Genomic DNA, 26,725 nt, shown 5'->3' with positions numbered 1-26,725 from the left:
TGCTGTGGCATGCTCTACCTAACACTTCAGACAGAAAATGTGTTCCCCTAGCCCCCCTAAGCCCCCGATCTTTTTTTTAAAAAGATACAGAGGAAATTAAGTGTCTTTTTGCAAGCATTACACAAATGACCGACATGCAGTCTCGCTGAAGATAATAAGGCTGACGGTGTGGCTCACAGGTGCTGTTAATATATCATGTGACACGCTTAATTGCCATGTCACCTGATCACGGCATGATATTACACAAGCTTCAGATTACAGTTACCATTTTTTGTGTCCGGATTTCTGTTACTCCCCAAGCCTGCTAATAGCTAGCTATAAGCAAACAACAAGCTAGCTACCTCACCAGCCTGTATCTGTGAGCAAATATGGAAAGGTACCTATGTCAACCATCCCTTTCAAGACAAACCTACAGTCATCAATGCTACTGTCATTGTTTGAATCCCCAAGTCATTTTAGTTGTCCAGATAAGTAAAAGAATGTATATCATACTGTATTCATGACAAATGCCTGTGTCCTCTTGTGAAGTATTCAGAGGCTGAATAGGGTAGGGCTGTCATGATAACTACTTTTTGTTGTGTGATACAGTATATTGTCCCAAAATTAAATAAATAAATAAATAAATAATATTATTGTCATTTTAAGACTATTTTATGTCACTGATTATATAATGACAATATGACAATATAATAGCATAATAATACAAGTACACTCTTTCAAAGAACAAAGAATGTTTAACTCTTAACAATATTTAGACATTGGAATCGGAATGTCAAAAAATATATCCTAAATAAATAAAACATAAATAAATAATAAATACACCTTTGTTAACAAAAAAGTGCAAGGTAACAAGAATTAGAACAAAACAAAGTTGCATATTTAACAAAGTCAGTTTAGACTTTTAAAGTGTCTCACACAGAGGCACAGATGCCTCAACAGGCCATATCTGCTGCCAGAGCTATTTTTAATTGTTAGACAGATTGCGAGAAAGGAATACCAACATGTTTACCTTGTGGGGCTTAAGGCAGGATCTTTCTGGGGTAACAATGTTACTAGCTGTGCTAAACATTCTTTCTGAGCCAGTGCTTGTTGCACAAATGCACATGTATTTTTGTGCTAACTTGGTTATTAGAGGAAATCTGCTATGGTTATCATGCCACCACATCAAGTGATCAGATTCACCAAGTGCTTCTTCCTGGAGGAACTTCTTCGGCTCCTCATCAGCCTGCACTCTTTTTGTTACCGATACCTGAGTCTGGTGACTTGTAAGTTAGGTTCTTCTGTTCTGGAGAAGGTCACACAGCCTCATCTTCTTGGTTGCTGGAGGTTCAGATTCAGATCCTTCGTTTCCCCCTGCAGATTTAATGTAGCTCTGACAACTGGCACATTCTCCTTTTCATTCTCCTTTTCATTCTTCCTCATTCATGTCTTGCAAGAGCTTTCCTTTGACATCATCCAAGACCTCCACATCCTCCATGGTACCATGATACCTTGGATCCAAGATGGTGGCCTTTGTCAGAAGGTTTTGGATTTCAGATGGGCTGAATTTCTCTGTCAATACTCTGCACATGTTTGCCTTTATGTTTGCTGTCAGTGCAGTGTCATTGTGGTGTGGTGATAAAAGTTTGCCTTTAAGAAGTTCCATCACAGGCCATGCGTGAAATCAGCCACTGGCTTCATTGCTGGATTCCAACACAGAAACATCCTGCCAGGTTGGGTTGAAGTGGCCATGTTTTCGATCTTCAACCAGGAAATGTCTTATGGCTGGGAGTTACTCCAGCACCCTCTCTATCATTTTTTGCTTGGTGCCCCATCGTGTGGCGACATCCTGTGGAAAAGATAACATTGTTTTTATATTCATTATTTCATTTATACCAACATTATTCAACAAATACTACTTTATAAATTTCCTTATTTATTTTATAATAATCACAAATAATTGTACATGGCTGTATTAAAATGTAACCAATTATTTAATACATACATACAAACAGGCCCCAAAGTAAGTAAAAAAAACAACAAGCCTTTAAATTAAGTTTAAATGAACCCTTTAAATATTTTCTGTTGTATAATTACATGTTATCATTACTCACCAGTACTAGATTGTGTTGAGTGACATTGGTTTCTGTGCCTTCCTCAGGTCTCTCTTCTTCAGCCAGCTCAGGTTGAAGGTGTTGACAAGATTCCTACAAGGTCCCCTGGCCCGCACTGTGTGAGCCTTGTCACTGTTCAGTACATGAGCAACAGCCAAATGGAGGTTGTGGCCAAAGCAATTGATCCATGGCTGGCCAAGATTGCGTATTGCAGCCACAATGTTAGCACCATTGTCTGTAGTTATACAGGCCATTTTGCGCTCATCCAATTCCCAGTCTGATAAAGCAGACTGAAGGGCTTCAGCAAGTACATCAGCACTGTGGTTCTGGGGTATGTATCTGGTCTCTAAACACTTTGACTGGAGAGTCCAATCAGCAGTTATGTAGTGTATGGTCAAGCTCATGTATGGGGTCATATTTGAGCTTGACCACATATCTGTAGTGGCAGAGTTCAGAATGTTGTCTTTTACTTTGTTCTACAAGGATGGAATGGCAGTTTGGGAGCTGTACATTTTCTTTAGCAATTGGTACTGTTTGTCAAAAGTTTGCAGCATATTTTTAAATGTTGGTTTTTCAACTGCGTTTAATGGCTGCATCTCTTTGGTGGGTATGCGCCATTTCGCACTATCACATTTATATTTGCACTGTTAGGAAAAGGCATCAGTAACATGTAACTGTCTGGAAGACCTCTCTAACTCCAGCTGCAGTTGTTGTTCCCAATTGGGAAACTGGATGGGATGGTTATGTTTTAGGTGAGATTTTAGGTTACTTGGGTTGCTTCTTTTCATTACCACTGTTCTTAAACAAAGTTGACATACCAGCTCGTTCATGTTAATTGGCTCTCCTTTCAATCGGCTTAAAGCCAAAATGTTCCCACACCAGAGCTGAAGATTACGGCTTTGAAACCAAGTCCATTGGGACTTATTCTTCCTAACTGGCTATAGTTGTCACAAAACACTATATAACACAGTGGGTTCACGCCTTCTCTTCACCTGTTGCTGTCTGCTCTGTGTGTGTGTGTGGAGATGCTACCTGAGGCCTGTCTCCGCCTCTGACACAGAGAGCAGTCGAGATGACAGAGGCAGCGCGATCGACTAAAATGTTGCTGACATTAATGTTTATGTAAAAATAAATATAATCATTATTTTCAGTTATAAAATGACCAATCGCAATATATCATGTCACCAAAATTATTGAGCTCATTTCCATATAATAAGATTTTGACTATCACGACAGGCCAAGAATATGGCTACTTTTTGTTAGTTTGCCAAATGAATATGGCCATCGAAAGCAGGGCAACTCAGGGAGAACATGAGTAAACTGGAAGACATTTGATACTGGAACAGATATGTTGTCTTTGGACATTTGACCTAAAATACATGTAGGTAGTCATTTGGACAGAAAGCAATGAGGAGAAGATACACAGAATGTGATCTAGAGCGTAGGAGAAATGCCTGCTCATGGTTTTTGGGATTGAAAAACTAAGACAAAACAAGAGTCTGTTTGTGTTGGAAGGTTGATCTAAATGTCTCCTGTACCTACTTTGCGAAAGTCTCGTTCTTCTGTTCCAAGTTAGTCTTACTTCCTCCTGGAGTTCATTTAAGCTCTATTGTAAAAGGAAATTCAAATCCTCTGTGTGTCACTATGTCCATTTTGGAATAAAATAAGAAGTTACAGTAGAATAGACATGAGATACTCTTTCATTAACTCATCTGTTAAATCCTGTAAGCCCCTGCTGCCTTTCAGAGAAGAAGGAAAGATTCATGTATTCTTACTTCCTCCTAGAGTTCATTTAAGCTCTATTGTATAAGGAAATTCAAATCCTCTGTGTGTCACCATGTCCATTTTGGAATTAAAAAAGAAGTTACAGTAGAATAGACACGAGATACTCTTTCATTAACTCATCTGTTAAATCCTATAAGCCCCTGCTACCTTTCAGAGGAGAAGAAGGGAAGATTCATGCCTACAGTTACATATTACAGAGTGAGGTTTAAGCTGCTCAGAGTCTGCAGTAAGTGGCATGAATGACAGTACAAAAACTGTGTGCATCAGGTTTCTGACTTTACAGTCACCCAAGTCAGACAGTAGATCTAATTTTTCCAACTCACCAATGACAGCTCTTGACTTGAGTCACGGAAGATTATAGCCTTGGAACCATCATGATTATCCGATATTTAAAGTGATGTTGAAATTTGAGTTATGGATTAACATATTAACTTTCTTTCACCAAAAAAAGACAAGAATACAAGAATGATCTACCATGCTCAGTTTTGGGGTGGTTGTGCAATGGAATGTCTGCAGCAGTTTCATGAATGGGATAGGCCTTTCAGAGGTTTGCTTTTACGACATTAGAGAGCCACTGATGCAGAACCCCTTTTATAAAGCCTCTGTCAACAGAAGATAATGGGGTACAAAAGACATTACTGCAGTCACTTAATGCTACTTTAATTCAGCGGGCTGGGCTTTGAGGATGAAATCACAGTATGCATGACAGATTAAGCATGAGGGTCACTGTATTTTTCCCAGAGTTACGGTTGTGTGCATTCTTTATATAAGAGAACAAGGGCTGGTCAACTTAAACACCTTTGGCTTTAGTCTGTTTCATGAGCACAGGATGGACATAATATGCTCACTTCAGCTGCTTCCGTCCAACTCTGTGCCTTTGTGTGCTGATGAATGTGGCCTTTATGTTGCCTTTCTGTTGACAATTTCTACTAGGGGATTTTTTTGTCTGTTTAATAATACTTGGCAAAGGAATCGTCTCTTTTGCACTTGGCAACCAGAAACTCCTATGAAGACTCGTTCTTCTGTCTTTGTCACTTCTCCAAGCTCATCACAGAGATGGACAGGAAGCAGCAGCCTCATAGTGGGAATCACATTTTGACTGATACATAGCTTTGCTTTTCTTTCTGATCAACTGTCTCTAGTGGCATATCTCAGAGGAAAAGAGGAGAAATTAGTGTTACAGAAATGTTGGACATCAGCATTTTCATGTTTGTGAGAAGGTTGTCTTTTCTCTGGGGTGGAAATAAATCCCCTCTTTGACATGCTGCATTTACTCTGTATACACACAGGAAGAAAGCGCCTGACTTTTTTTCCCTTTCCATTTAACACCAACTGTTGTAACAAGCCAAGACAAATCAGTTTTTCCAACTCGTTCAAACTGTTTTTGAAAGTATTGTCTTGCACACATGTCAATTCTGCCTACATTCTGGGGAAAATACATTTTTTAGGTATTTGAAGTAACAGGTCTCAGAGGACTGCGAGAAAAATCTATGCAAGGTAACGTAACGAAGATATCAATTGCCTAGCGTACAACTCTGAGACTTTCTGTATGCTCATATAGGTTTCAGTGGGCTACATGTGCTTAGTTTGTATACAAACATACATACATACATATTGTACGTACGTACAGTAAATACAGTACATACAGTGTGAAAAGTATTAGTTTTTGTGTATTTCCCATACTAAATATTTTCAGAAATGAAAACAAAATCTAAGATCAATCAAAGGCAACCTGAATAAACACAAAATATACTTTATAAATGATAATACTATGTATTAACGCAAAAAAGTTATCCAGTACCAACTCTGCCTGTGTGGAAATGTCTTTTGCCCCAATAATGACTAATTCCACAAATCTATGAAACTGCATTCATAATGGGGTTTAGCTGAACTAGACACAACCAGGCCTGATTACCGCAGACCCTGTTTAATCAAATAAACACTTAATTAGAACCTTTTCAACAGCATGACGTTGGTTAAAAGGTCTTAGCCATTAACACACGATGCCAAAGTTGAAAGAAATTCAAGAAATGATGAAGAAGAAGGTGATTGAAATACATCAGTCTGGGAAGGGTTACAAAGCAATTTCAAAAGCTCTGGGACTCCAAAGAACCACAGTGAGAACCATTATCTCCAAATGGAAAAACTCTGCACAGTAGTGATCCTTCCCAGAAGGGGCCGACCTTACAAAATTCCTCCAACGACTCATCCAGCAAGTCACAAAAGGGCCAAGGACAACATCAAGGAACTATAGTCCTCTCTTGCATCAATAAAGGTCACTGTTCATGACTCCACTATCAGAAAGACACTGGGCAAAAATGACACACATGGAAGAGTAGTGAGGCGAAAACCACTGCTAACCCAGAACAACAATAAGGCTCATCTGATTATTGCCAAAACAGACCTTGATGATCCTCAAATCTTTTGGGAGAATGTTCTGTGGACTGATGAGTTGAAAGTGGAACTGTTTGGAGGACAGGAGTCCCATTACATCTGGCGTAAACCAAACACAGAATTCCACAAAGAACATCATACCCACGGCCAAGCATGGTGGTGGAAGTGTGATGGTGTGGGGATGCTTTTCTGCTTCAGAGACTGGGAAACTTGAATGATTGAGGGAAACATGAATTCTGCTCTCTACCAGAAAATCCTAAAGGAGAATGTCTGGGCTTCAGTCCGTAAATTGAAATAACAGGATTATGGAGCAAAACAATGATCCAAAGCACATGAGTAAGTCCACCTCTGAATAGTTAAAAAAAAAGCAAAATGAAAGTTTTAGAGTGGCCTAGTCAAAGTCCTCACTTGAACCAATTGAGATTTTGTGGTAGAACCTTAAATATGCAGGTCACGCTCGAAAACTCTCCAATGTGGCTGAATTAAAGCAGTTCTGCAAAGAAGAGTGGGCCAAAATTCCACCACAGTGCTGTGAAAGACTTATCTTCAGTTATTGAACCACTTTTAAATATAATAAATTCTTCCCTAAGCACTGGCTATGTACCTAAATCACTTAAATTAGCAGTTATTAAACCCTTGATTAAAAAACCTGACCTTGACCCATCTCAATTGTCCAGCTATAGACCAATATCAAATCTCCCCTTCATCTCTAAGATTTTAGAAAAGGTTGTAGCAAAGCAGTTATGCTCGTACTTAGATAGGAATAACATTCATGAAATGTATCAGTCAGGATTTAGACCTCATCATAGCACAGAGACAGCGTTAGTTAAAGTAGTAAATGACCTTCCACTGACCTGTGATCAGGGTTGTGTCTCGCTGCTTGTGTTACTCGACCTTAGTGCAGCTTTTGATACTATAGATCACACTATTCTCCTTGATAGATTAGAAAATGTTGTTGGTATTAAGGGAACAGTCCTCTCCTGGCTCGGGTCTTATCTGACCGATCGTTATCAGTTCGTAGATGTAAATGGTGATTTCTACTTTTGGAGTTCCACAAGGTTCTGTTTTAGGCCCACTGCTCTTTATATATGCTACCCCTAGGACAAATTATTCGTAAACATGGAATTAGCTTCCACTGTTATGCTGATGATACACAGTTGTATGTTTCAGCGAAGCCAGAGGACAGACAGAAGCTTAGTAAAGTTGAGGATTGTGTAAAGGACATTAGACGTTGGATGTTAACTAACTTCCTTTTACTTAATTCTGATAAAACAGAAATAGTTTTATTAGGCCCACGTGTAGCTAGAAGTAATCTTTCTGATCACATGGTTACTCTGGATGGTCTTTCTGTTTCATCATGTACAGAAGTTAAAGACCTTGGAGTGATTATTGACTCCAGCCTATCATTTGATGCTCATGTAGATAATATTACTAGGATAGCCTTCTTTCATCTCAGAAATATTTCTAAGATAAGAAACATATTGTCACTACATGATGCGGAAATACTAGTTCATGCATTCGTCACCTCTAGATTAGATTACTGTAATGCCTTACTGTCTGGATGTTCCAGTACGAATATAAATAAGCTCCAGTTAGTCCAGAATGCAGCTGCTAGAGTCCTAACTAGTACTAGAAGATACGACCATATCACACCAATATTATCAATACTGCATTGGCTCCCAGTAAAATCTCGCATTAACTATAAAATACTTTTATTAACCTATAAAGCACTAAATGGTCTCGCGCCACAATATCTAAGCGACCTTTTGGTTTTATATGATCTGCCACGCCTACTTAGATCAAAAGATGCAGGCTATTTGACGGTACCTCAAATAGTGAAGGCTACAGCAGGGGGAAGAGCCTTCGCTTATAGAGCCCCACAGTGATGGAACAGTCTTCCTATTAGTGTTCGGGACTCAGACACAGTTTCAGTGTTTAAGTCTAGGCTTAAAACGTATTTGTTTACTCAAGCCTACCCTGACTAAATTATGTTCTACTACTTTGCAGTCATAATAATCTTTTTTGTCCCTATCTCCTTTCGCCGAGCCCCACACGAATTTATGGAGATACTACAGATCCAGATCCTTTCTGCCTCTGGATGGAGCTCAAATCTTCTCTAATTCCAGACTGCTGAGACTACGGCTGCTCGTAAGGCCATAGAGACTTCATATAAATCCATAATGAACTTTTTCACACTAACTGTTGTTACCAAGATGAGGATGGGTTCCCTTCTGAGTCGGGTTCCTCTCAAGGTTTCTTCCTCTTAAAACATCTTAGGGAGTTTTTCCTCGCCACCGTCGCCACTCAGTGGCTTGCTCAGTTGGAATAAATTCACACCTTTAATATCTGTATACCATGTTGATATTTCTGTAAAGCTGCTTTGAGACAATGTCTATTGTAAAAAGCGCTATACAAATAAAATTGAATTGAATTGAAGTTATGTGACTGTCTGTTATTGCTGATACAGGTGGCACAACCAGATTTTAAGTTTAAGGGGCAGTTCGTTTTTTTACATGGGTGATAGGTGTTGGATAACTTTTTATTTATTTTTTGCTTCAATACAAAAAGAAATAAATAAAAACTGTATCATGTGTTTACTCAGGTCGCCTTTGTTTATGTTGTGTTTAATTTTGAGATCTAAAACTATTTATTATGAGATATGCACAAAACAGAAGAAATTGTACACTCACCATCCACTTTATTAGGAACACCTATACACCTGCACATTCATGCAAGTATCGAATCAGCCAATTATATGGCAGCAGCACAATGCATAAAAACAGGCAGATACAGGTCAAGAACTTCAGTTCATGTTTACATCAAAACATTAGAATTAGGAAAACATGATCTCCGTGACTTTCACTGTGGCATAGCTGTTGGTGACAGAATGGCTGGTATAAGAATTTCTGAAACTGCTGATCTCCTAGGATTTTCATAGCCACTCTTTACATACATGGTAAGCAGAAAAGCATCTCAGATGGCACAACATGTGGAAGCTTGAGGTGGATGTGTTACAACAGCAGTAGACCACATCAGGTTCCACTCCATTCACCCAGTTAGTTCAGTTCTGTTAGTCAATACACCAAATTGGCAATTTGGAGTCACCAATTCAGCTCGCAACATGGTTTTGGCAGGCAGATCAGGATCAAACTAGGGACCCTGGAGCAGTCCAGTGGCAAAGAAGCAATGATTTATTGGTATTGCAGTTTAATTTGATATCTTGGGAAAATTTGCTAGACAACAGGGACACCATTAAGGTTCAATGGTTAGATAACATGCAATGAATGAACTATATGCAATGAACTATATTCACGTTCACGTAGTGAACGTGAATATAGTAAAACCTGAGGGAGTGAGAGACACAGGACCTAATAAATGCGCTACTCTATTTTAATATAAACTTTTTGCCATTGCATTTTTCTCTATACTTTTAACGGAGGTCTTTTTGAATAATACAAAAAGCCACGTATTGAGGTGCCATTGCTATTTTGTAATAAATTGTGGCCATGAATTAATATTCTGAGGCAAGAAGTTGAGATTCTCAGGGGTCATGAGTTTCATGAACCAACTAGAACCAGTTAATCAACCATTATATTTTCAAATCACTGAGAGTAATCAATTGAATTATATCACTGTAGTTGCAGGAACCTAATAATAGAAATGATTCATTATACTGTATTACACTTTACTGTATTACTCACCTTGACAAGATTATACTGTATTATACTTTACTTCAGTCTTGGGAGGATGCATACATGTGTGTTTAAATGTGTGCGTGAATGGGGCGCAAGTGCAAAAACTTGGGGTGTTTGTTATTATTGGCAATCCAAAAATCATAAACTTATTTCATAACATGGGTCAAAATACAGGCAGGCAAAATGAAACACTAGTATTGTAAGATAGGTAAACAGCTGAGATTTCCGACCATACTGTATATCTGAGTTGGACATAAGAAGACAAACCATTTACAAATCAAACACAAAACAGGTGAATACTATCACTAACAGACCAATGACAGGACAGGGGTAGAGACAAGACCAAAACCTAATCAAAGGCACAAGACAATATATAATATAAACAAACACACATTAAATGTTAAACAAGTGAAAGGAGCACACTGGGAGGGGGTAATTAATAAAAAAAACAAGACATACTAGAGTCACTGGAGTTGTATCATGGATCTACCATAAGCTAATTCTCAATATGATTTTTTCAGCATTCCCATCAAACAACTGGATTCCATGTGTGATATTCCCACAACATATTCAGTGAGAAGCTTAAGTTACACAATTCATGGCCATGAATTTAGTATCTCGTGGCCAGAACATAACAATTAGTGAAATGCTGCGGAAATAATAACTTGTGGCCTTGTGACTGTAATATATTAATTCATGGACACATCCTATTAAAGATACCAGACCATAACCATACCACCTCAGTGTCACTAGTGCTGACAGAGAATATGTACTGTAGGAATAAATATTTTTTCACTCGCTCATATAGAAGGCAAAGACAGGCTCTTTAATCCAGTGGTTCTCAAACTTTTTCAGCACGAGGCCCCCCTTGTGTATAGGGTGCATCCCTCTGTGGCCCCTAGAGTCGTCAAATTTACACAGTTAAGTTTTTTTCACGCTACGCTCTTCTGTATTAACTTTCTCAGCTAAGAGACTCTATCTAAAAACTTATCCATTTGAAATAATATAAGGTTTTATCAGCATGTGGCTAACAGTACAGTAGTATATCAACGGATGTGTCTGTTTACTGTGCTGTATATAATTTATTTAATTTATTAATATTTGACATTTTTATGTACATCATAATTCAAAGTCCCAACCTACATACAGGTCAAATTAATTAAAAAAAAAAAAAGTTCTAGAATATCTATTCAGCATCTGGCAGCCCCCCAGGGGGCCACACCCCCAGTTTGAGAACCACTGCCTTAATCAGACCCTCATTGATCTCAGTGTCCACAATAGTCTGATCTCTTGGCATGAAGGCCAGACCCATCATGTAGAGGCTTACTGAAATTATTACCAGGTTCTGTTTTATTCAGATCAATCTTCTGATTTTTCACCGCCAGATTGCCAGATTAGTACACTGACTAATTTACTTATGCAGTATATTTACTTCATGAGAATTTAAATAATGAAAAATAAGATTATTGTAATTGTATTATAGCCAATGACACCAGTATGACTTGTTACTGTGGTATGTGTGGGACTTTTTTGTGTTGAAGGGATGGTGAGCTGCAAATGAAAGGAGACTGTAGCCCACTAATATGAGATGCAGAAAAGAAGTGAGTTTTGTTCATCCAAGAACATAGCCAAGACCTGCTTCCTTTTACAGGAGGCGGCCATTTGCCTGACATTGCAAATACCCAACCACATACTTTTACTGCTGCTTATTGGCAAGCATGCAAGGGTGTTTCAGTTACTCTCCCCAACTGCTACAGGCAAAACTTTTTGGTAGCTTTTATGAAGCTTGTAGTTGGTATGAAATGACCTTTTTAATCTAGTCACTACATCATTCACTACCAGAAAGGTGCCAGAAAGGGTCACAGGGCAACAGGGATTCTAGCTGATACTAAAGGAATGGGATCCTATGGGATGCAACAAAACAGTAGAGCGAGCGAGAGGTTTTTACTTTCATGTGACTGTATGGTGCGGCGCAATACATCTCTAGCATCACACACTTAGCAACTGCCTCGTCAGGGGTGGTTTAAATTAGGCTACTAGTTAGTTCATAGTTTAGCAAACATAACCAGTTAAATTCATTAGGAAATAACGCGGGCAGGTATAAACAAAAATTGATAACTAAGCGAATGGGATAAACAGACAGTCTTGCACACATCGCTGGTTGAGACCAACTATGAACTTGAGTGATGTAGCTGAGGTCGAGGAACTGTCATAGTCAGAATTTACAAATTATGCAAGCAGTGCTGGCATTTGTACCACTTGGTTTTCCCCACAGTATTTTCCAATGGTAGACATAGGAATTTCTAGTGGTAGGGTTCATATTTAATGAAAAAAAAAAAATCTGGTTTAGGCCATTCCCATTTCAGGTTTAAATTCAAATACACTTACTGATGCAGATATGGCCATTTGGAAGATAAATTGAGATACTGATAGGGGTAATGTGTTACAACCGTAGTATACAGGTATATGGAACCTTGTGGGGAACCTTGTGGCCAGATAAATCTGTAATATACACTCACAGAGCACTTTATTTGGTACACATGTACACCTACTACTTCATAAAATTATCTAATCACCAATCATGTGGCAGCAGTGCAGTGCATAAAATCTTGCAGATACGGGCCAGCAGCTTCACGTAATGTTCACATCAACCATCAGAATGGGGGAAAAATGTGATCTCAGTGATTTTGACCGTGGTATGCTGGTGTCAGACGGGCTGCTTTGAGTATTTCTATAACTGCTGATCTTCTATGATTTTCACACAACAGACTCAAGAGGTTACTCACCATGGTGCAATAAAGAAAAAAATTTGAGTAATGTTGCTGAAAATGTGCATCCCTTCATGGCCACAATTTTCCCATCTTCTAATGGCTACTTCCAGCATGATAATGCAAAATGTCATAAAGCAAAAGTCCCTCAAACTGGTTTCATGAACATGGACAATGAGGTCAGTGTTCTTCAGTGGCTGAAGAACACCTGCATCCAATAGAACACCTTTGAGATGTGGTAGAATGGGAGATTCGCAGCATGAAAGGGCACCTGAAAAATCTGCAGGAATTGTGTCATGTAATCATGTCATCATGGACCAGAATCTCAAAGGAATATTGCCATCATCTTGTGGAATCCATGCCACGAAGAATTGAGGCTATTTTAAGAGCAAAGGGAGGCTCTACCCAGTATTAGTGTAGTGTTCTTAATAAAGTGCTCTGTGAGCATATAGCAGATGCTTTGTCAGTTTGAGACTAAATTTAGTTCAGTAAAATTAAATGGGAATGCACAAGTGTGTTATTCATAACTACAGTAAAGCGCTTATTCTATTATTGTCCAGAACACAATATATAGAGTCACACATACATGTGTAACTTGAGCTTGAGATCTTAATCATATGAAGACTGGCTGTCTTTGGTTAACATGTGGCCAAATGTCATTTAATTCCAATACATGCTTTACATTCACCACATACCATAGTGTAATTTATTTAGTGCATCCGACTGTACTTTTTAATCCTAGTTTATACCAGAGAAGAAAGTGGTACATTGTTCTTAAAAGTTATTGTCAATTGTGTCATCTTAGAGATTTCTTGTTGCATGGTTCTCCAAAACTTTTCAAATAACTATCATTGTTGCTGCTTCTTTTATGTCACTCACAGCAGGCTCTATTCTTGTAGTAGACAGAGTTGACCCAGAAAGTGCTGGTGTGTGGTGTCAAAATGGACATACTAGTACTGCAGAGTGGTTGCTACAACAGTCTTTCCAAAGTAGGTGACTAATCACCTGATGAGTCCTTCAGCCAAACAGAGCAGACTGAGGATCAGACACCTCATCATGCCTCCACACACCTCTGTTCCTCACACTCAATAGTCACCTAAAACAGAAGTACTTATAACCACTTGAAGTGACTTTGTATAACCACAATGACCTTATTCAAACACATCTTATTTGTGTTTGCTTTAAAGTGATCTAACAAATCAAATACATTTTAGGTGATAAGCTGATAATCTATTCTATGTTGCTTGGCCACCTTCAAACATCTCCTGGTGCTCCAGCAATTAATGTGAATAGAAATGTACTTTCCTTCGCTAATAGCAATTCAAATGTATTGATGATTCGTGCTTTTTCATAATAAGTACATATGATTGTGTTTGGTTATTACAAGCTTGTGTTTTTGGCAGCAGTTGGTTGTAATAATCTGCAAAGCAAAGGACAGTTGTACTTTAATCAGCAATGCAGCTGGCACTTGGGTGTGGAATATCAGTTATACTGCATGTCTGTAACATCTGAATCTACCGAGCCTGACCAAATGCCTGAGAGAAGACACTGCTATAAGCAAGTGTCCAGTCATGGAGGGCCAAATCACTGCACACACACTTAAGCTATCGTCTAGGCTAAATTAGCATTGCCTTTATGAACAGAATCAGCATTCCCAGAGCAGATGAAGCACCAAAATATGCAACATTATTACAGTTTTAAAGCACATAGCTATTCCCAAATCTGATTGGTCAGGAGGTGTTGGTTCATTTTCTACTGTATAACAGCAACTCTGACATTAGTCCTGGTTGTAATTCATTCACAGGTTTACATTAATGCACTGCTTCTAATATGATAGGTAACAACTCATTTACAGTGACTTGTATGACAGACACTCCACATAAACTAAGTCTAACCATAAACAAATTAAATACATATTATTTAACAAAGCAAAAACATATAATTGATAATATGGTAAAGCTTTCTGTAAAGAGATGTTTATTCGTCATTTTTGGATGAAGCCTCTTGTTTGAGTAAGTTTTAGATCATGGGGAAAGTCTTCAGGACTGAATACTTTGAGCTTTCTAGTTTTTCTGTAACATGACAATTGTTTTTTTTTTTCTTATTGACTTAAATAGAGAGACAAAAGAGAGCCTGTTGAGGGAATGACTGTTTATAGCTGCTATAACATAAGTGATAATAAGTGATAAGACAAACCAACTTGTTTTGTGGATGTTCCACAGCAGCAAATGTAACAATAAATGGTTACAAATTACAGTGCACTATTCATTAATTCAGTAAAAATTGTAATCAGCAAATAACGGTGGTTTAAGAGTAATAAAACTCTTTGAGTTGTTCTATAGACTGACACACCACCCCATCCATTATAATTTGCATATAACAGTACATCCCAAAGTAAGAAATGAACAATTCTTTAAAATATGTTGCTTTCACACTCCCTGAGGGTAAACTGGTAGACTTTCTTTGGGAGCAGGGAAAGATTTTTCACCATGTATTTTTGTCCTCCTCAAACACACCCAGTACCAGGAATGTGTTTGTGTGAGGTCTGCTATGCTATATTGTGCCACGGCTACATGCTACAGGCCAAACAAGACATAAATGACCTTTCAGGATGAAGCAAACTGAAAAACTACATTCCGTCTTTTGTCGTTCCAACATGCTTCCCCAGAACGTCAAAACATCCAAGTGATGTCCCTCCCCTGTCTCTTTTTCTCCTTTTTACAGGAGCCTTTGAAGAATTTCAGCGTGTCCTGGCTCTGCCTACAAAGCTATTTTTTTTTTAGACATCATTGTGTATCTTGTCTTTCTGCCTCGAAATGAATTCACAAAGATAGGGTTTAGTAAGATCACCTTGAGGTATTTACAATATATGGCATACTTTCTTTGTGTCTCCCAATTCGTGTACAGACAGTTACCGCCTCAGGATTGTCATGATCTAAAATCTCAGAATGATCTAAGATGAGCTGTACTGGGAATGTAATTTAACATGTTAAGATATAAAAGAGAAAAACAGTACTGATATTAGAACTTCTCATGGGGAATGACCCAAGAGGTGTGAGCTAAATGTAGTAGAGGTTGTTGTGAATCAGTAAGTGAGCAGGCTGATGTGTGGAGTGACAGAGACACAGGTGCTGAAAGCTGTTGCTGTTCCAAGGTCATTTTATGATCACAATAGTCAATCCACACACACACACACACACACACACACACACACACACACACACACACACACCCTCTGACCACAGTGTCACCTCAATCACTTGCCTGTCTGATAGACTACTTCTCTCAGCTCTCCCAGCAGAAAAGAAGAGTATTTTGATAGCAATATAAGAGACTCTTGTCTTTCATTTTGTCTGAATATTCAGACTGCAGCGGTGTGTATACATAGTTTAAACAGCTTTGTGGCTCGACACTAATCAGTAAACTGGTAAAAATACCAGGAGACTGGATTCTTTCCACAGGTGTCTTTCATTCATCATTATTTCTTCATGCTTCTATTTAGACATTTTATTCTGATGTTGGTTTAAATGAGGTTCATGTGGAATTTTGAAGAATTTGATTGTTTAGTCTAAGACCCCTGAGCCAACAGCCTCATTTAAGGCAATCTGCCTCATTTAGGGTGGCGGTAGTTCAGTGGTTAAGATGTTGGACTACTGATCAGAAAGTCATAAGTTAAAATCCCACCACTGCTAAGCTGTCACTACTTGGCCCTTGAGAAAAGCCCTTAACCCTCAACTGCTCTGTTGTGTAAATGAGATAAATGTAAGTTGCTCTGGATAAGAACATCTGCCAAATTCTGTAAATGTGAATTTAGAGTATACAAGTTACTGTAACACTACAACTCTCATGTGGTGCTGAACTTATTAAAATGTTTTGACTTCCTTTCAGCTCTGTTAATGGCTTATCTTTTGTCATGCTTTGGATAAAAGTATCTGCGGAGTTGGTGGAAGGAGACGTAGGTTATATTCTGCCATAAATATGTTGATGGAAGGAGACGTAGGTTGTATTCTGCCATAAATATGTTACATTCTGTTTGATAAAAAATAGCACACAGTGTAAATAAGTCAAATTAAAAATCTGAACAATGTGATATAAATTAGAGAAAGCATACATTACATTTTAGTCAAAAAAGTAAAAATGTACTACTGGTCCATTTTTCCAGTTGCCCCTTCTACTGCTAACGTAAACCTGATTAAATTCTTGCAAAAGAAAAAAAAAGAAAAGTCACTTCACTTGGTTGGCCACAACATGGGAATATTTTTGTAACAAATGAAGACACAATGAACAAATCTTAGACATTTAACCACAGTTTGGTTTATTCTTTTTCTTAATCATGAAATAATAGAATCATGACTTCATGGTGCTTCAGAGTGTGTTGGATAACTCTATGCTAAGGTAGCAAATCCCACTCTAGCATTTCCTTGGTCAAACACAGAGTAGAAGTGCCTGAGGAAGACATCACCCAGGATCCAGTAAGGATGACCATTTCTGTACTCCTCATGTGATGCCCGGATGCCACTCTGACACTTTGAGTTAGAATCTTCGTCCTGTTTAATTACAAAAAATCAAACATGTGTCAGTCTTAACTTGCCATACATTTTATACATATTATAGATCAATTATGAGGCAGTTCCACTCATACCTGAAGCACATATGCAGTACCCGGCAAATGCAGGTGAGCTCCGTTCATAACGAACGTCAGTGTAGGAAGACTGCTCACTGCATTACAGTCGAACACATACTGAAAGCACAATACATAGTAAACTCCTTTTCAAACTGTTTTGTATTTACTCTTAGCCTTTAAATTGGCTGTTTGTTAAAGGGCTCATAGTTTTTTGCTATTAACTTAAAAAACAGGAAAGGAAAACTTTAAACCTACATAAGTTCAAGGACCATAACCATGGATCGGAACAGACTTATTCATAAATCATTCATATGAGCATTTACACAAGAAATTTGGTAGTCATGAAAATCCTGCAAGTTCAGAAATTCTTTTCCATCTCACTCATACAATTAGTGGCTTAGTGCTTAGTACAATTGCCTCGGACCTCCAGGGTTTGGTGTTCGAATCCCTCCAATGCCCTGTGTGTGCAGAGTTTGCATGTTCACCCCTTGCTTCGGGGGTTTCCTCTGGGTACTCTGGTTACCTCACCCAGTCCAAAGTCATAAGTTGTAGGCTGATTGACATTTCCAAATTGCCCACAGTGTGTGAGCGATTGTCCCCTGCAATGGGTTGCCCCGAGTTCCCTGGGATAGGCTCCCCCACAACCCTGTGTAGGTAATTGTGCTGTGTGCCATCATTGATTTCTTCCTTATGACACATGTTCTCCTGCTTTTCCAACACAGCATCAGAGAGAGCACAGTGGTCTGTGAGAGATATCTGGCAGAGAGTAGCCAAGACACCAAGACTTTCCGCAATCCAGCAGAAACCTTTTGTTCAGTTTGGCTTTACTTAATATTGCTTAATGAGGGCCATTGTGATTCATTTTTGTAGCGCAGAGTGCATATTGTAGCACCGAATGCATTTCAGGAACTGATGTAAAGCACAAGCATTAAGAGAATTCCACTCACGTTTACTGCCTTTAGATTTATACTGGTCTATGCTAGCTGACGCTTTCCTAGGATAAATGCATGAGATAAATAATGAAAACCTAAAGCCTACAGTGCATGACTTGATGGAAATGGGCTTACCTTTCCATTGCTGTCCTGGTGGGCTCCCAGCTTTTTATGGAGAGAGTGTACATACTGTGGTGGGCACAGCAGCATTGACGTTCCGGTGTCTGTAATAGCAGTACATCCAGAATCACACCATCCTGTCGAGTGGTGATTCACCTCAAAACTAACAAAAGGGAAAGAGGTTCTTAACAAACAGCTACAGTTTCATTTACATTTCTAGGCTATTATTTTCAGAACTCTAAGGTGTCAAAACAGTTTTATGTAGCTCAAAGCACTTTACAAACAAAACAAAAAAAGCATAATGGAGGAAGCAGAAAATATAGACAATAAATTTTTTAAAACAAATCCACTCCCACTGTAAAAAAACAAAAAACAAACAAACAAAAAAAAAAAAACACCCAGGTAACTTTTGTCTTATTGAAAATATTATTCCATTGCACATTATCCAAAGGCACATATTCATTTCCCAGAAGATGCTAGAAACCTACCCTTCAAAGACCAGTTGCCAGTGGCTGTTTTGTTGGACAGGAACCCAGTTGATCTGACCTTCGTAATGAGAGGGATCAACTCCACCAAACACAACCTCACTTCCACTCTCAGAGTCCCTGTTTATCAATTTCATTAGCTGTATTAGTTGCACATCCATCTTGGCATATATCTTTTACATCAGTAATAAAGATTTTTTTTTGTCAGAAATTTGTTTAACCAGTTTACAAGAAATTTGTTCCAGTTTACTTTATACTGTGGAGTTCTTCAAGAGTTCATTATAGCTCAACATGGGTATTAAAATGTCCCAGCTAGTGCATATTCTAGTTTAATTTCAGATACTAATATAATTTGATCAAGTAAAAATGCTGAATATTTATTGACTGACTGGAATCAGGAATGGAGCAAGAATGTATAATGATAGAAACATTAAGATAAAGCTAAACATTTTCATGAGTATCACAAGTTTTTTGTTGGTTTAGAGTTTTCTGCCACACAATCCTTTTTTTTTTTTACCTGCTTAAGTAAAAAGCAAAGATAGGTTCCTCAATAACACCTTCTTGGATCATATTGTCCACAATGGTCTGGTACTTAGGAGGCTTGAAGGCCAGACCCATGAGTCCATCGTGAAGAGGCCTTGCAAAATGATCACCAGGCTCTGAAGTGCTTAAACCGATCTGCTGATTTGTGACAGTCAGCTGACCAATCTATAGGACGTGAATGTTAGAGCATACTGAATAAGAGGTGGGAAGTTTGAATTAAAGAAACAATTGCTGTAACATGTATTTCTTTTCATCCAATATTGTTAACTTTTTTTTTTTTTTTAAATTGATTTCAGAAGAAAAATCTCTACTTACTACATTTTCAATCACAACATCATAACATTGCTCTATAATCATATATTTGTAGTCATAACAAGACTATTTTAGCATTAAGGAGTTGATACAATACCCATCACTATAATCTATCTGTCTCTACAGACACTTTGTACTTATCAAGTCAGTTTGCAATGTCACAGCTAGCTATTAGCATGTAGCAAGTTTCTATTGTCAGAGATAGCTAGCGTTTGAGAGATTATGAATGAAGAAATGTTTTTCATGTTAGTTCCTTGGTGAAAGGGACACTAAATTATGGTCAGTAACTGAAATCAGTATGTGACTTGAGTTAAATATCTTCTTCTTTTGTGATTCTTTCTCAAACTTTTACTTTCAAATTTTAATTTAATTTAAAAGTGTGGGCATGTCCAAGTGACTGCTGTGAATGGGAAGAGGAGTTGCAGAGAAGGAGCAGGTAATAAGCCAGTGGTTATACGTGTATGTGATTAATAATAAAGTATCTTTGTAGACTGTGTCTCTTGCAGTTAGCGTTGACCCTGTGAGAGAGAGAGCCAACGTAGGCTGTGCTGAGCTTGACTGTGACAAGACTGGCAAAAATGGAGACCTTGTTTTTTCCTTTTTAGTAAACTTAATTTAGTTTGCTAAACTAAGTGCTAAATGTTTCAGTAAAAATTATCAATTAAAAAGACATTCTCCAAAGCATGCCTCAAGTGTGCTCATTCTCCTCCCTGCCCTCCAGGGATTTACAAAGTGTTTATACTTTTCTACTTTAACTTGAATGAAGAGTAATTGCAGAAGAATTTGTGTACTTTTACCACCTCAGATAACTGACTGTTCTGCTAGTCAGCATCAGTCCTGTGTGACCACAGCCTTGCATAAATAGCAGAAAATCAAGACTATTGCAACACAGAGAACACTAAACCTGTAGTGATGTAATCAGTTCACTGTTCGACTGTTAGGAGACATACTGTGACTGTGTCACTGCCAAGGAACCCCTGGACACTGCCTGTTCCATACTTGATTGAAAATGGCTGTTGATTGCTGGTGAACGTGGATGAGTGCCTTGGGTTGAAGAGAGGATGACTGTCTGTAAAACAAATGGAGAACTTACGGATGGATCAAAGCACTGCAGATATAAACTAAATTATAATGGATTGTACAAGAATATTGGAATACCCTTTTTTTTTTTAAACAGAAGATTTTTTTTAATGACCAGGCCATATTTAACTGTACTGGAGATCAAGGCTGGCTTCTGTTATTAACCTTAGTTATACCACAGTGCTGCTGAATTCTCAGTTCTGATTGGTCAGAAGGTGTTGATTAATTTTCTGTTACAGCAGCTCTGACAGTAAGTTTGGCTTGTTCTAATGTGCTATGGTTTGATAGCAACAACTCACACAGTGATTTACTGTTTATGGCAGATATTCCACAGAAACTGAAAGTGTGTAATTGATGAAATGTAGAAGATTTTTGTAAGGAGATGTTGATTTAACATTTTTGGAAGGAGTTGCTAGTGTCAGCGCTTTGTAAGTGTCACATGTACGGCTGTTTTCAGCGAATGGAAAGTCGTCCCATTGTAGTTTCTTGGTAACATGAAAAGCTGAGTAATTTTTTTTTGTCTTATTAACTTCAAGAGGAAAAAAATAAATGTGTAGGGACGAAATGTGTGTCTATAGCTGCTATAACATAAGTGATAACAGGAACTAACTTTTTTTTAATTAAACATTAAATATAACTACACTGTTTAAATGTAATTATAATAATAAATGCTGTCAATTTGCTTTTGTGTAAGATTAATAAAACACTTTAAGATGAGCTGTTATGTCAGTATACCACCTCTGGCAAAGTGCATATATTAATTGTACTCACTGCAGGCATCACTCTTGCAGTAGACAGAGTTGACCCAAAGAGTGCTGGAGCCGGTGTCAAAGTGGAGATAGAAGTACTGTGGAGGAGTTCCAATACCAACCTTTCCAAAATAAGCCATCTGGAGATTACAGAGATAATGATTGTTAAACACCTGTGCAAGTTATTAATACCTGTTTTAGCCTTACATAACATATACAGGGAACTATTATAAACATCATTAGTAAGAGTAATGAGTAAGGTATCCCTGTCATAATCATTACATAATCCTGATTAATTACACATTGTTATTGAGGAAATTGTGATTAACCATTCCAGATTTAGGTTTCCTCATAAATATATGCAGTTGATCAATCAGAATGCTTCGGCAAATATTACAATTTATTTTAAATTCATGCATTGGTGTCGTTAAGTTGCTGCACCATCATTTATTTAATCATTATTCTTGCCTCAATCAATGCAAATTTTGTAATTGTGTTATTTAACGGAACCCAGTACTATTCAGTTTACATAGTTTCTACATTAGTGCATTACTTTTCAGTAACCCCTTTGTGTATTGTAGTTCAGATATTCCAATAAGGATTTATGCAGTATCCTGGATTTTAATGTATTCCATTTGCAATTTTACAATATAAAAGGCACTTTCAATTACTTATATATTATTAAATAGTTTATGTGCATTATATATCACATTAGTATTATTCCTTTAAGAGCAGAAGTATCAAGAGAAAAAGAAAAATAGCCAAAATGTCACAATAGTAATAGGCTGTAGAATGAAGATATCTTTACTGTATAATTGTCATATTACTATAAAAAGTAGATTTACATCATTTTGGTTGATCAGGCTCTCAAAGTAACCTTGCTGAGAGCTGTACTGTGCGTACTTCAGCATTTCCTTGAGGAGACCCCTTTCCTTCATTATGGTCTTCTTTTTAACAAGAGGAACTCTGGAGACAACATGTTTAGAATAAAGTCAAGAATCTGATCTTATAAAAGTCTACACTCTCATTTCAATTTCTCAAAAGTAGGTTGATTCTGGTCCCCAATAATCCCTTTAGCCCTCTTTCTCTTACCTGACGAGTCCCTCAGTAAGAGCCAGACAGAGTAGACCGAGTAACAGACACTTCATCATGCCGCCACAGATTTTCCTCATACACACATAACAGCCACCTGAATCGAGCATATATAAAACCTGACCTCTATCAGTTAATTGTTTTTATCTGAGATTATGTAAACTGATATTATATAATTGTATGCACATATATTATGGAAACTGATAATGTATGTTAAAGCCAGTCTGAAATGTTTTAAAAATGCAACAGTCAGTGGGAATTATTATCTTAAAGATTACCTTTATGTTCGATGCCAATGAATGTCATTTACAGGTCAGACTTATCTATGTTCTTGGTGTTTTGGCGAAACAAATACATAGAGGTGGGTTTAATTTCCTAGGGCCATATTCAGAGTTGAGTGATGCCTGCATAGTGAGGATTTAATACTCACATTGCACACAACAGTATTCAGACCTCAAACATGCTTTAACTCCAGACTTAAGCACAATTCCGAAGTTGCATGAGAATTACACATGCATGGCACATGAAACAAAGCATGGCTCAATTATATGAAATTCTAACTTTAACTTAAGTGTATTTTCTTGCAAGCTATTGTATTGAGAGCCTAGTGCCACTGTCATTTCACTGTTTTATGTCACCACAATATTATGCTGAAATGTATGTTTTGGGATGCAAATGCAAAAAAAAATATACAATTAAAAAAATGGAATTCCAATCAAAGCCAATATTAAATACAAAAATAGAACATTATTAATTCATAGTAATTAATAGTATCAAATTACTTTAACTTTTACTTTTAAATTACTTTAACAAATGACTTTAAGTGAGCTGTAAGCATAGCAGATGGGCGCTTGGTCAGTTTCTCTTTGGGCACTTTTCTTTTCAAGAGAGCACATAAAAAACAATGGAATTGTTGTAATAATTCTATAACTCAAAATGGTGGGAAAAAAAGCATAAAGACTCCATGACCTTGACTTCATTATCTTGTGGCTTCATTATGTTGTGTGTCTGTTTTTGCAATACATAAAAAATGCAAAATAATAGGACATGCTGGAACAAATGCTAATTTTAAGATTGTTGTAATTACACACAGGTAATTTACATAATCTCAACTGGGAGCCCATAAAATTATCTTAAGCATGTGGTTAGCCCATCTCAGAGTACACATAACTTCCATCCATCCATTTTCTGTACTGCTTATCCTACACCAGGTCACAGGGAGCCTGGAGCCTATACCAGGGGACACGGGGCACAAGGTGGGGGACACCCTGGATGGAGTGCCAACCCATCGCAGGGCACAATCGCACACACGCTCACACACGCATTCATACACTACGGACAATTTGGAAATGCCATTCAGTTGACAGCGCATGTCTTTGGACTAGGGGAGGAAACCGGAGTACCTGGAGGAAACCCTTGAAGCATGGGGAGAACATGTGAACTCCGCGCACACAGGGTGGCGGCGGGAATCGAACCCCAACCTTGAAGGTGTGAGGCGAATGTACTAACACTATACTAGCCCCTATATTTCAATAAAGCCCCTATGTTTGTAATTTAAAGACACGATAAAGTGCAGAACTTTTAATCATAGTAACTACACATTAAAATAACTAAAAATAATCAAAAATGAAATTAAATGTGTGGATACTGTAACAAGACAATAATCCAAAGCATAAAGCAACATCTGCAGAAAAGCAGCAGAAACTCAAATAACAGAAAAAAAAAACCAGCTTAAAAGAATAAGTTGAAGAAGGCATTGCATGACATCTGGCATAGTTTGCAAGAATTTACAAGGACTGGCAAGCAATCTGGCATGGAGTTAGAACAGACATGTCATGTAATTTCGACTGAGAGGATCCAAAAGCTGTTCTGATGATACAGTATGAAGCAGATTGGAGACACAATTATAACGTGAAGGCTGGGTCGACAGGTTATTAGGGAGTAATTATATTACATTGGGAAAGAGAGACATACATTTCTTTGTATTCATATGGTCCTGAGGGTATACAACGCTTTGCTATTTTTATTTTTTTGCTATTTTACGCTTTTTTCTATCTGATAACCTGAGATATTGTGGATTGGCTACATAACTACAATATTATGGGTGAACTTTAGAAGACTTTCCCGAATTTTATCCCTTTTGTTTTTCCAACATGGTAACACAAATCATCAAAAGTTTATACCTAACCCACTCTATAAAAGCAACTTCAAGAGATTTCAGGTCTGGTCTTATTTTTCTGGTTTTATTTTAAAATCTGCATTTTGTGACTTAATACCTGTGGCAAATTATAACTTAGAACCTTCATTTGAAAATTGCAAACATCTGTGCCGTCATTCTTCTGAGAAATGAAATTCTAAATAAATTCCAATGGTTACGACAGAAAATATGCTTTACTTCTTTGAATAACATCGATTGTCAAGTCATATCAATCATGACAAGAATGCTAAAACCTCTCCTGAGATTAGCCATATAATGATGCTGGAACTGAAAGCTAGGCTGTGCATAAAATTCAAATTATATAATGCAAAAGTGTAAATGTGTAAAATAACCCTAGCAGATCACTTCTTTTTAGTTGAAGTTTGATATTCCTTTCACATTTTGACATTTTCTACTACATATGGGCCTAAAACAAAAATATTTGTCTTTGGCATGCATCTCAGCCAGAAGAAAAGTGTGTATGTGCATATGTGTTTGTGTGTGTTTGTGTGTGTTTGTGTGTGTGTGTGTGTGTGTGTGTGTGTATGTGCTAATGTTAATGAATCAGTAGCTGTGAAATCTGATGTTGGGAGTGTCTGAATGGCAGTTGGTGAAAGCAGCTGGTTAGATGCTTTTCTGATCACAGTTAAGTCAGTGACTCCACACACACACACACACACTATTTTGATAGAGCCATTCACGTGTCTGCACAAACACGACTTTCTGAGACAGAAGTGTCCGATTTTTTGACTTTTGACGTTCACTCTTGTCTCTAACTTTGGCTGAGGACTCATGAATATGCAGACAGCAGTGGTGTGTATACATAGCTTAAAGAGATTGGGTGATGAATACCAATCAGTAAACTGTGAGAAAGAAGACTAAAGGCTGAATTCCTAATTCCAGTCTTTCACTTTTTTGTGCTATTAACCCCTTAAACTCCCAGGACCAAATGACATATCCGGATTTAGTTTCCCCCACTTTCCTAATTACAGTTACCATATAATTTGCTTTAAGATGAAGAATTTACAAATAGGATGATGTCACACTGATTTTGTGACTAACTTTCCCAAAGAAAGCTCATGTAAACATTGTTATTTTATTTGTAGGTTGATAATACATGTATTTCCCCTCACATCTGTATATATCTTAACATAAAATTGTATATTGCTGAGAGTATAGCTTTACTTGGATGCATGCACAGTATTAGTGTATGTGTAGCGCTGTATAAACAGCTAGAAGACTATAGGCCAAGCGTCTCTGGCCACAAGGTGGAGGTATTGTTGTAATAAAAGCAAATCAATGGCTGATACAGTCACCAAGTCATTGGCTATATCATGTTGATGTGATGTTAGTTAATGTAGTGGAAATCTTCTTATTTCATTTATTCATAGTCCAAATGTTGTGTCTTACCTCTTGACTTCAAGATTTTTAGATTAGCAAAGATCTTATCTTTCAGATAAGCAACACTTTCATTTTGCTATTTGAAAGCACCCTCATTACTCTCACATGGTGAACCGAGTTCCAGAAATTCCAAGAGAAATGATTCCTATTGATAAAGCATGTTCCTAAAGAAAAAAGTCTCAGACTACAACTATTATGTGTATTTGCTTTAAATTGCTTGCGGGTACTGACTTTCTACATACCTTTCCTATTCATTTAGTTACTGAACAGGACTGGTCTGAGCACTCTGGAAAAAGTATTGATTTTTCAATCCTGAATACTAAATACACCTTCCTAGTAGGGATGTCACGAGAACCGATACTTCGGTACCAAGTCGGTACCAACATTCTTAAAATGTGATGGTACTTTTTTTTTCTGCACTTGCATTGGAACTGAGTCTAATGTAGGTACCGAGG

The 26,725-nt window shown here is 37.7% G+C and overlaps 1 protein-coding gene across 1 annotated transcript; it reads right to left on the bottom strand.

Moving 5' to 3' along the window:
• Window positions 1–17,026: 17,026 nt before the first annotated feature.
• Window positions 17,027–22,782, bottom strand: LOC108266400 (gastricsin). The gene is made up of 9 exons (XM_017469626.2): window positions 22,673–22,782; window positions 22,426–22,546; window positions 21,603–21,720; window positions 20,702–20,820; window positions 19,414–19,604; window positions 18,900–19,016; window positions 18,427–18,574; window positions 17,378–17,476; window positions 17,027–17,282 (listed from the first exon to the last, which is right to left on the bottom strand). Exons 1-9 carry the CDS (start codon window positions 22,780–22,782, stop codon window positions 17,121–17,123), a joined length of 1,185 nt encoding a protein of 394 aa, XP_017325115.1. The 3' UTR covers window positions 17,027–17,120.
• Window positions 22,783–26,725: the final 3,943 nt, after the last annotated feature.

Source organism: Ictalurus punctatus, chromosome 6 (genome assembly GCF_001660625.3).
Source record: "Ictalurus punctatus breed USDA103 chromosome 6, Coco_2.0, whole genome shotgun sequence".
Taxonomy (NCBI): domain Eukaryota; kingdom Metazoa; phylum Chordata; class Actinopteri; order Siluriformes; family Ictaluridae; genus Ictalurus; species Ictalurus punctatus.
The sequence above is the reverse complement of the archived record's forward strand: the minus strand, read 5'-3'. Positions and strand labels throughout refer to the sequence as shown.